This window comes from Bos grunniens, chromosome 18 (genome assembly GCF_055505025.1).
Source record: "Bos grunniens cultivar Pamir isolate PY7600 chromosome 18, Bosgru_T2T1.0, whole genome shotgun sequence".
Lineage (NCBI taxonomy): Eukaryota > Metazoa > Chordata > Mammalia > Artiodactyla > Bovidae > Bos > Bos grunniens.
Genome location: NC_141182.1, coordinates 25,892,650 through 25,903,244, shown reverse-complemented (window position 1 = coordinate 25,903,244; position 10,595 = coordinate 25,892,650). Strand labels below are relative to the sequence as shown.

The 10,595-nt window shown below is 50.2% G+C and overlaps 1 protein-coding gene across 6 annotated transcripts in view; it reads left to right on the top strand.

Annotated features, from left to right (window-relative positions):
• Window positions 1-229: 229 nt before the first annotated feature.
• KIFC3 (kinesin family member C3) overlaps window positions 230-10,595 on the top strand; it is a 57,086-nt gene continuing 46,720 nt past the window's right edge. For 2 of the 6 annotated variants that reach the window (XM_086350862.1, XM_086350865.1), the window contains exon 1: window positions 230-845. Coding sequence is in view for 2 of the 6 variants with exons in the window: in XM_086350858.1 (XP_086206984.1) it covers window positions 9,910-9,924 (15 nt within the window). In the remaining 4 variants the exon portion in view is untranslated. Of the gene's footprint in view, window positions 846-9,670; window positions 9,925-10,595 lie in introns of those variants that run through there. The other 4 variants (XM_086350850.1, XM_086350847.1, XM_086350858.1 and 1 more) reach the window with 4 other exon arrangements.

The following is a 10,595-nucleotide window of genomic DNA, read 5'->3' as shown; positions in this document are numbered from 1 at the left end:
AGTTTGAACTCCAGGAACTTTGAAGGAAAGGAAGAAGAAGGGGAGGGATAACAGGTCCTGAATGCCTCCTCAGAGCCAGGCTCCAGGTGGCTCCTTGGCTCTGCTCTGGATTTGTGGAAACAGTCTTGCATGAAGCTCTGTCAGGGGAGTGGCCTGGGAGACAGTCAGTCAAGGCCCTTGGCTCTCTGGCTTCAGCTCTTTCTCTGTCCTCACTGTGGGCAGGGCCCTTGGTCTCAGGGCCAGCTGGACACCAGGATGGGCCCAAGGGGAGCTTCTGGCTTCTGAGGGTCCCAGACTCAGACCCTGAACTCATTGGTGCCAGACTCTGACCAGCCACAGGCTGCTCCCAGCTCTGTTTCCTTTTAGCTTTTCTCTAGTGGATTCCCTTTCTTTTCTTTTTCTTTGCTATTGTTGGCTGCATATCCCAGCATGTGGGATCCTAGTTCCCCTACCAGGGATCAAACCTGCAGCCTCTGCAGTGGAAGGACAGAGCCTTAGCCACTGGACCACCAGGGCAGTCCCTCTTTAGTCCAGCGTGAATCCCGACTGAGAGATGACAAAGTCTGTACTCTCTCTGCATGGTGTTTTCCTGGAGAGACTGTTGTTAACCCGAGTGCTCATTGGCTACCGGCATAAAATATTAATACCTAAGTGAGTGTGCGAGCTCTGGAGCCTTCCAGGGGCAGGGTCTGGTTTCACATCCCGAGGCGAGACGACAGCTGCAGGCAGGGTCTGAGGGGCCTAGAGGCCCCGCGCCTGCCGGGAGGCGCAGCCCTGGCCCAGCGCAGCTGCTCCACAGCCAGGTTCCGGGGAGCCGAGGTCAAGAAGCACGACAGCCATGAGAGGTATGTGCCCTGGTGAACAAAGTGTGATAAGGAATCTGACTTCTGGAATCTGAACTGGAAATTTGCTGGCTATTTCTGTGACTGTCAGTGCAACAAATTGGTTTCTTCCTATATCGTGATGAAATCTATATACATAGACACACACAGAAGTGATAGTCAGATGCAATTTTCTTACATATATTCTGTTCCCCTTGCAATGGCTTCTTAATATGGTATCTGTGAATCTCCCTTCAGAAATCTGAATTTCTGTAAATCATTGTATAGGTTTTGTTTGTTTGTTTGTTTTTTTCTGGAGAGGAGGATTTTTTATTTGGCAGTAGATTCTCAAAGGAGTCAGTGGTCCCTACCCCAGAATTAAAAATGCTAATGCTAACCATTCCACTTTTTGGGAATATCTACAACTACTTTTAAGTGACAGCAAAGATCCAGGGACTGAAACATTTCTGGAAGCATTGTTTGTGGTTGCAAAAGACTAAAAATAACTCAATTATCAGCCAACAGAGGTGGTTAATCATTTGGGTGTGTTCACCCTTTACACAACAGTTGGGGGCAAGTCTCTCTGTGATCTGGAGGGCTCTCTGGGAGAGTGAAGTAAGAAAAGCAAGGTGCCGGACAGAGTGTGTGCTGTGCTGACACTTGTGGGTGAGCTGGGCACTTCCGGTATGCGGGGACTATCTCTCAGAAGGATCCACCAGCCGCTGGCCACAGTGATCGTCTCGGAGGAAGTGAATTCTGGGACAGAGTTCAGGCGTGAGAGGAAGGCTTGCTTTCATCAGAGTCTGTACTGTTTGAACTCGTCTGGTGTCAAAACAGTCCAACCAGAGAACAACGCCACAGGGCAATACGCAGACTTGACTTTCAAGAGGACCTGAGAGGAGAGGCCTGTGAATGGCAGAACTGGGGGCTGAGCAAGGAGCGGCTAATTTGGGTGGGCAGCTGCTACTCTTCTAAATTAAGAAGGTGGCCAAGGTCAAAGGCTGACTCACAGCTGGCCCCACAGCGGCCAAGCTCAATGGAGGGGCGCCCTCCTTGCAGGGGGTCTGAGAGCCTGCTACATGCAAGCTGGTATCCTCGTGGTAATCATGATACCTAGGGCTTTCTTCACTGGGGCTCAAAGCACATGTGCAAACCCCATTTACTCTCCTCAGAGTCCTTCGAGGCTGGGGGGCTATAGCACAGACCCTCGACATCTGTTGGGGAGGGATGGGAGGGAGGGAACCGGGCTGTGATTCAGGACGACTGGCAGGGGTGCCTTTGCTCCACCTCACCCAGGAAGGGAGTCCTATCAGGAGGTCATGAGCAGCCTGGACTGCCCACGGGCCTGCCCCAGGCAGCTGCCAACCTGCTAGGCCAGCCAGGCTGTGTGAGCTGTAGGTCACATTCCTCAGCCATGAAGCACCTGGTTGACAAGGCCAGAGGCCTGGTGTCCATCCATCCTTCTCACAGATTTCCAATCACAGTGAGAGCTGAGTAGGCCTCAGATGCCGGTTAACTATTTGCCTGAGGCAGAGTGAGCAAACAGTCAAGAGATGTCAATGGGGTGGGACTGGCCTCACCAAGCTGCCTCATTCCACTCTTGGGGCCTCACAGCACAGAGCTTTGAAATCTTGTTCTCTGAAAACACCTCACTCGCCTGTAAATCTCTGGCCTGGCTCTTGTTGGGTGAGATGAGGTCTCTAGCCTGCACTCTGCCCACTCATGGCAAACCTGTCCCCCCACTGAAGAGACAACCCAGGGGAGGCCTCCACCAGGGCAGGGAAGCTCACTGGACCCGCAGGGGCCCACAGTATTCCTCCATACAGGAATACTGGAAGTGGGTGGCCCACTATGCAAGTTCACATAGGACTGAGGAATTTCCCAGGATGGGTGACTTTCAGCGCTAAAACCAGGACAGTCCCGGGCAAACCCGGATGGCTGATCACCTTCCCTGGAAGTCTGCCACCAGAGGGACATGCCAGGGCTCTCTGCATCCTTTCAAGGGCAGGGATTATGCATTCCTTTCTTTTTTTCCCTTCTATAATTACAGACTTTGGACTTCCCTGGTGGCTCCATGGTAAAGAAACCACCTGCTAGTGTAGGAGACGTGGGTTTGATCCCTGGGTCAGGAAGATCCCCTGGAGAAGGAAATGGCAACCCAGTCCAGTATTCTTGCCTGGGAAATCCCATGGACAAAGAAGTCTGGTGGGCTACAGTCCCAGCGGTTGCAAAGAGTCCGACAGGAGTTAGCCACTAAACAACAGCAACTTGCAACAATGCCCTGATCTTTTCTTTGTATTTCATGATGTTGATGTTTTTGAAGAGGACAGGCCAGGTGTTTTGTAGATTGCAGGGCCCTCCAGCAGTGCCTGGGGTGTAACTGGCTTTGTATAACTGCTACCATGTCGCCCACCATGTACCAAGATCGTTCCATGCAATATCTCATTCATCTCCTCAACCACCCTTGGAAAGACAAGTGATATAATTATACTCATTGCGCACTCAAGGAAAATAGACTCAGAGAGGTTAAAGCGCTTGCCTGAAGTGGTTCAGCCAGAGAGAGGTAGGCCTGGATTTTAACTCAGGAGTCAAACCTCCTAACTGCTGGGCCATTGTGTCCCGGAGAGTTTTCTTGTTTTATTTGCAAGTGTTGTTTCTTTTAACTTCTGAAACTCTAACATCAGCAAATTGTCGTCAAGGTCACCAGCCATCCTCTACCCAGAACTGCTCTCCATATACCGACTGAGATAAGGTGGCTGACCTGTGGACTTTCCCTTGTAAGAAAAGAGGGGGCAATTAACCGTGAGAGCCTTGAGATTGTGAGCAGATGGGTGCAGAGGGTTATGGGGTGAAAGTTCACCTCTGAGTCTAAAAACCCTTGCCTTCTTTTTTTTTTTTGGTTTCTCTACTTCTTTTTTTTTTTTTTTTAATTTTATTTTATTTTTAAACTTTACATAATTGTATTAGTTTTGCCAAATATCAAAATGAATCAGCCACAGGTATACATGTGTTCCCCATCCTGAACCCTCCTCCCTCCTCCCTCCCCATACCATCCCTCTGGGTCGTCCCAGTGCACTAGCCCCAAGCATCCAGTATCGTGCATCGAACCTGGACTGGCAACTCGTTTCTTACATGATATTTTACATGTTTCAATGCCATTCTCTCAAATCTTCCCACCCTCTCCCTCTCCCACAGAGTCCATAAGACTGTTCTATACATCAGTGTCTCTTTTGCTGTCTCGTACACCGGGTTATTGTTACCATCTTTCTAAATTCCATATATATGCGTTAGTATACTGTATTGATGTTTTTCCTTCTGGCTTACTTCACTCTGTATAATAGGCTCCAGTTTCATCCATCTCATTAGAACTGATTCAAATGTATTCTTTTTAATGGCTGAGTAATACTCCATTGTGTATATGTACCACAGCTTTCTTATCCATTCATCTGCTGATGGACATCTAGGTTGCTTCCATGTCCTGGCTATTATAAACAGTGCTGTGATGAACATTGGGGTACACGTGTCTCTTTCCCTTCTGGTTTCCTCAGTGTGTATGCCCAGCAGTGGGATTGCTGGATCATAAAGCAGTTCTATTTCCAGTTTTTTAAGGAATCTCCACACTGTTCTCCATAGTGGCTGTACTAGTTTGCATTCCCACCAACAGTGTAAGAGGGTTCCCTTTTCTCCACACCCTCTCCAGCATTTATTATTTGTAGACTTTTGGATCGCAGCCATTCTGACTGGTGTGAAATGGTACCTCATAGTGGTTTTGATTTGCATTTCTCTGATAATGAGTGATGTTGAGCATCTTTTCATGTGTTTGTTAGCCCTCTGTATGTCTTCTTTGGAGAAATGTCTATTTAGTTCTTTGGCCCATTTTTTGATTGGGTCATTTATTTTTCTGGAGTTGAGCTGTAGGAGTTGCTTGTATATTTTTGAGATTAGTTGTTTGTCAGTTGCTTCATTTGCTATTATTTTCTCCCATTCTGAAGGCTGTCTTTTCACCTTGCTAATAGTTTCCTTTGATGTGCAGAAGCTTTTAAGGTTAATTAGGTCCCATTTGTTTATTTTTTTTTTTATTTCCAATATTCTGGGAGGTTAAAAACCCTTGCCTTCTGATCTGAGTCCCTGTTCTTGGTTCTGATCTGAGTCCATGACATGAGTTCCTGGTCTGAGTTCTGATCTGAGTCCCTGTCCTGTGTTCTGATCTGAGTCCCTGTTATGGGTTGGAACAGGATATGAACCAAGGAACCCTCCCTGGTCTGGTCTCTCTGTGGCTGGAACTGAAGTGGCAGAGTCACCTGGCTCCACTTTCTGCCTTTGCCCGTGCCCCGTGCCACAGCCTGAGGTAGGGCATCTTCTCACAGGGCCTGGTCACCCCCCTCCAGGAAGTCTTCCAAGCTGAAGGCCCAGCAACCCAAAGTAGCCCCTATGTCCTTTACTCTGACCCCATCCCTGACTCTGCGCCCTCTAGAACAGCCTTCCTCACTCACTGCACATGGTAAATATTCAGTACCTATGAATGAATGAATGGATGTAGGATGCCTTGGGACCTACCTTTTGTTGTCACTCTGACAAATCACCCTTAAGTTCTCACTAGCCTTTCCATTGTGGCATGTGCCCGTTGGTTGGCATGAGTTCTGTCTGCATTGCTCTTAAGAAAACTACCTCTTTTCTGTGCATTTCTGCCCTTGTTTGTGGCCAGGCTGGCCCCTGTGGCTTATACTTCTCTCTTTCCCCAGGATTTCCCCAGCAGCTTCCACATGGGCCTTGCTCTTGGGCTGCTCTTCTCATCCCATCACAACTGCTGGCCCAGTCTGTTCCCAGGTCTTTCTCTGGGTGATCCATCTATGACTCCATATTTCTAGTGAATTTATTCATTCAACAAATATCCACTGGGCACCTACTATGGGTGAAGCACTGTACTAGGTGCTGAGGTCAGCAGGGAACAAGAGGAAGTCCTTGGCTTCATGGGAGGAAGATTAAAGGGCAAACAATCACAAACAGCAATTGCAGGATGTAGTATGTGCTAAGAAGGAAAGAAAACAGGAGGATTACTTGGAGAAGAATGGGGGGCTACTGACTCTGGACTGGCGACCACGGAAAGCCACTCTGAAGAGGGGACAGCTGAGCTAAGAATCTAAGGACGAGGAGCCAGCATGCAGAGTTCAGGGAACAGCATTCTAGGCAGAGGGAACAGCAAGTACTAAGGCTCAGTGTCATGCTTGGAAAACAAGAAGGAAGCCTGTGCAGCTCGAGCAGGACTGAGCTGTGGGATGCCGCGGGGTTAGGGTCATCAGCCACAATAAGGAGTTTGGATTCTGTTGTAAGCTTCACAGGAAGCCACTGGTGCTTTCTTTCTTTTTTTAATGTGGACCATTTTTAAAATCTTTATTGACTTTGTTATAACATTGCTTCTGTTTTATGTTTTGGCTGTGAGGCACAGGGGATCTTAGTTCCCTGATCAGGGATTGAACCTGCACCCCCTGCATTGGAAGGTGAAGTCTTAACCACTGGACCACCAGAGAGGTCCCACCAATGGTGCTTTTAAAGTCAGAAGATGATGTGGTCTCCTTTTCATGTTAAACCTCTCTGGCTATTGCAGTGGATCAGAGGGCGGTCCCCCAGGGTCCTACCCTCCTGCTTGTGCCTGTTTGCATCCCCTCACACCCTGCATGGCTCCATAGCACACTGGCTTGCTAGGCATTCTGGTCCTTAGGCCTGGCCTCCCTCCCTCAAAATCCCCTCTGGCCCACTCTGTCCCTTGCATGTTCTAAGGTACTTCTATCACAGTGGTCACTCTTACAGGCTCCGGGCCTCCATGGATGTCCCTCCTTAGAGACCAAGACTGGGGCTCTGGACTCAAGCAGACCTGTGGCCCAGTCCTGGCGTAGCCACTCACCAGCAGAGCATGTACTTCTTCTGAGCCTGTTTCCTCCTCTGGAAAAATAGGGGTACCAATAGCACCTACTTCATGGATATTGGCTTTCCAGATGGTGCTAGTGATAGAGAACATGCCTGCCAATGCAGGAGACATAAGAGAAGCGGCTTCAATCCCTGGATCGGGAAGATTCCCTGGAGGAGGGCATGGCAACCCACTCCAGTAATCTTGCCTGGAAAATTCCATGGATAGAGGAGTCTGGCGGGCTACAGTCCATAGGGTCGCACAGAGTTGGACACAGCTGAAGTGACTTAGCATGCACATATGCATGGGTACTTATGTGGTTTAGTGGCAAAAAGCTGGATGGTGCTCGGAGCCATGCCTGGCATTGGGCTGATGGGCCTGTGTCTGAGTCTTGCCCTTCTGGGCCAGGAGTGACTGGACAAACGGTGCCCGTTGGATCTCTTGCTGTGGCCCAAGCTCTGCGGCTCAAATGTGAGCTGTGAGAGCCTCGTGGATTCTTGACCTGGTTTTTCTCTGCTTTGTAACCACTGAAACAGCTGGCCTTACTGCTGGCAGAGAACAGTCCTGGGCAACGGGCTGAAACCTGAGGAGGTGAATTTAAGCCGCAGATTTACAATACCTTCTATGAGCTTGGCAGGTGTAGCTGAAGTTGGTATTATCAGTAAACACAGCGCAGCCGTTGATCACACCGGGGAGATAGCCTTGACTGCCTTGACAAAGCCTTGAAATGTTCCCGTTAACTCCCCATTTGGAGTCTACATTGTGGACAGGGCTGGACCTGGGTTTGAGAGACTGCCACTTTTTGACCTTTGTGTTGCTGTTTAGTCGTTAAGTCGCGTCTGACTGTTTGTGACCCCAAGGACTGTATCCCGCCAGGCTCCTCTGTCCATGGGATTTCCCAGGCAAGAATACTGGAGTGGGTTGCCATTTCCTTCGCTCTTTCCAGATCAGGGATGGAACCTGCGTCTCCTACATGGGCAGGCGGATTCTTTACTGCTGAGCAACCAGGGAAACCTTGCTGCTGCTAAGTCGCTTCAGTAGTGTCCGACTCTGTGCGACCCCATAGACGGCAGCCCACCAGGCTCCCCCATCCCTGGGATTCTCCAAGCAAGAACACTGGAGTGGGTTGCCATTTCTTTCTCCAATGCATGAAAGTGAAAAGTGAAAGGGAAGTCGCTCAGTCGTGTCAGACTCTTAGCAACCCCATGGACTGCAGCCTACCAGGCTCCTCCGTCCATGGGATTTTCCAGGCAAGAGTACTGGAGTGGGGTGCTATTGCCTTCTCCGTGGCCAGGTTAATTAATGGAGTCTCTGTTTCCTTTGTAAACTGAAAACAGGGTCCTTTGAGGTTGTGATGGCAGGAAGATGTAACAACGGCCAGGAAAAGCCTTGTGAACATTGAACCACTGGGCCCCGGAGGAGGTGGTGATGAACATGGTGCTCGGGACAACATAACGTGGGTTCTAGAATCAGTAAAACAGGGTATCCAGCTGTGTGACCTCAGGCAAGTTGCTTAACCTCCCTGAACCTCAGTCATGTTACCTGTAAGATGGGGATAAGAGCAGTGCCAGGGTTGTTGGGAGGATTATATGTGATACAGGAGGTAGGACAGTGTCTCCTACAGACTCATGTCCATTTGGCACCTGAGAGCATGACCTTGTTTGGAAATAGGGTCTTTGCAGAGACGGTCAAGTTAAGATGAGCTCATCCTGGATTAGAATGGGCCCTGATCCAATACAACTGATGTCCTTATAAGAGGAGGAAAGTTTGAATAGACACACAGAGAGGAAAGCATGATGTGGAGACAGAGTTTGGAAGAATTCGTCTACAAACCAAGGAACACCAAGGACTGCCAGCAACCAGCAAAAGCTGGAAGAGGCAAAGGTTTCTTTCCTGGAGCCTGCAGAGGGAGTGTGGCTCTGCTGCACCTTGAATTCTGACCCCTAACCTCCAGAACTGGGCAACAGTAAGCTTCTGTTGTTTAAGCCAGGGGTCCCCAACCCCCAGGTCACAGACTGGTACCCATTGCTCACATGACCGCCTGAGTTCCCCACCCCCACCCTATCCCCTGTCCACAGAAAAGTTGTCTTCCACGAAACCAGTCCCAGATGCCCAAAAGGTTGGGGACCGCTGGTTTAAGCTGTCCAGTCTGTGGTCATTTGTTACAGCAGCCACAGGAAACTAATAAGTTTGAAGATCCAGAAAAAGTGCCCAGCGTGATCCCTGGCATGGCTAAGTGCTTTAGAAAAGTTAGCCACTGTTATCATGCCTGTGCGTGCTCAGTCACTTCAATCGTGCCTGACTCTTTATGACCCTATGCACTATAGGCGGCCAGGCTCCTCTGTCCATGAAATTTTCCAGGCAAGAGTACTGGAGTGGGTTACCATTTCCTTCTCCAGGGGATCTTTCTGACCCAGGGATTGAATCCACATCTGTGTCTCCTGCACTGCAGGCAGATTCTTTACCACTGAGCTACCAGAGAAACCCACTATTCCTGGAATTATCTTTATTAATGATTCAAGGTAGGTTGTCATGGCTACAGACTTGGTTGGAGAAAAGCCCTGTAGCCTTCCCAACTCAGACCTTGCTAGGAGTCAGGTGGGGTGGGGTGGCTGCCCCAGCTCTGGTCTCCGTGAGCCTTGCCTGGACAAGGTGGCTGCCCCTGGGGGCAATGACTGGCCCCCATGCATCTAGAGGGGTTCTACTGAGGTTTGCGGTGAATCTCCAGGGGCCCCTGTTGTGGGAAGGGTGGCAGCTGCCCCTGTGGCCTTGGCCTCCCAGGAGCCGCCTGGCGTGGCAACAGCCCAGGCCTGGTTTCTGGAGCCTGTCTTGGCAGACACCTCGTCAACCTGTCTGGCAACAACATTCCTCCGACACTTGGGCAGCCGGCTGTCATTCCACAGCTCGTTGTGGTTTTTTAACTTGTAGACGAAGAGCATCAGCTGCGATTCACTGGGCAGTTCCGAGCCCAGCGTTTCCCCCGTGGTGCTCAGATCCTTTGCCTTCCGCCTGGCTTCTGTTCAGCTCCTGGAGGCAGATCTTCCGAGGCCCTCCCTCGGCAGGCAGGCAGGCAGGGACGCGCGGGCCTCTGGAATCCTTCCGACACCCCAGGACAGACTGACTTCATCTCTTGCCTCCCTCAGGGGCCCGTTGCTGCTTCTGGGTTTGTGGTAAGCGGTGTCGATGTATGGGTTCCAGGTAAGAGTGAGCAGTGGAGAGAAGTAGCCACAGAATGCCTGGTTCTGGCACTTTCCTTGGGCAGACCACTTGATCTTTTAGAGCTTCGTTTTTCACTTCTGTAAATGGAGATATTGTGAGGGCTTGAGAAATAATAAGAAGTGGAGGTGCCCTCCCTCAAATGGGCCCCACAGTGAGTGACTGTGAGTAGCAGGTCGCATGGTGGGAGGGTTTGAACATGGTGTTTCCTGCTTCTTGTTGTTCAGTCACCTGGTCATGTCCAACTCTTTGTGACCCTGTGGACTGCAGCACACCAGGCCTCCCTGTCCTTCACCATCTCCTGAAGTTTGTCCAAATTCATGTCCATTGCATCGATGATGCCATCCAACCATCTCATCCTCTAACGCCCTCTTCTCCTTCTGCTTATGTCCACAAACTTACATTAGGGCCAAGGAGGCCTCAAAGGCAGAGGGGACAGGACTCTTGACTGCCCCAGCTGAAGGTCAAGGCTGTAAAAGCCTGTCTGTTGGACAGAGGGTAGCCCAGCTGAGTCCACTGTATGAATGGATGCTGGGTCCCCTGGAGCAGAGCTTACCACAGGGCACAGACTTAATCGAGGCACCGAGGACTGCATGTGTGTCCAGGTGGAGCAGTGACCAGGAGAGGAATCTGGTGTCTTGGAGGTGCTGGTG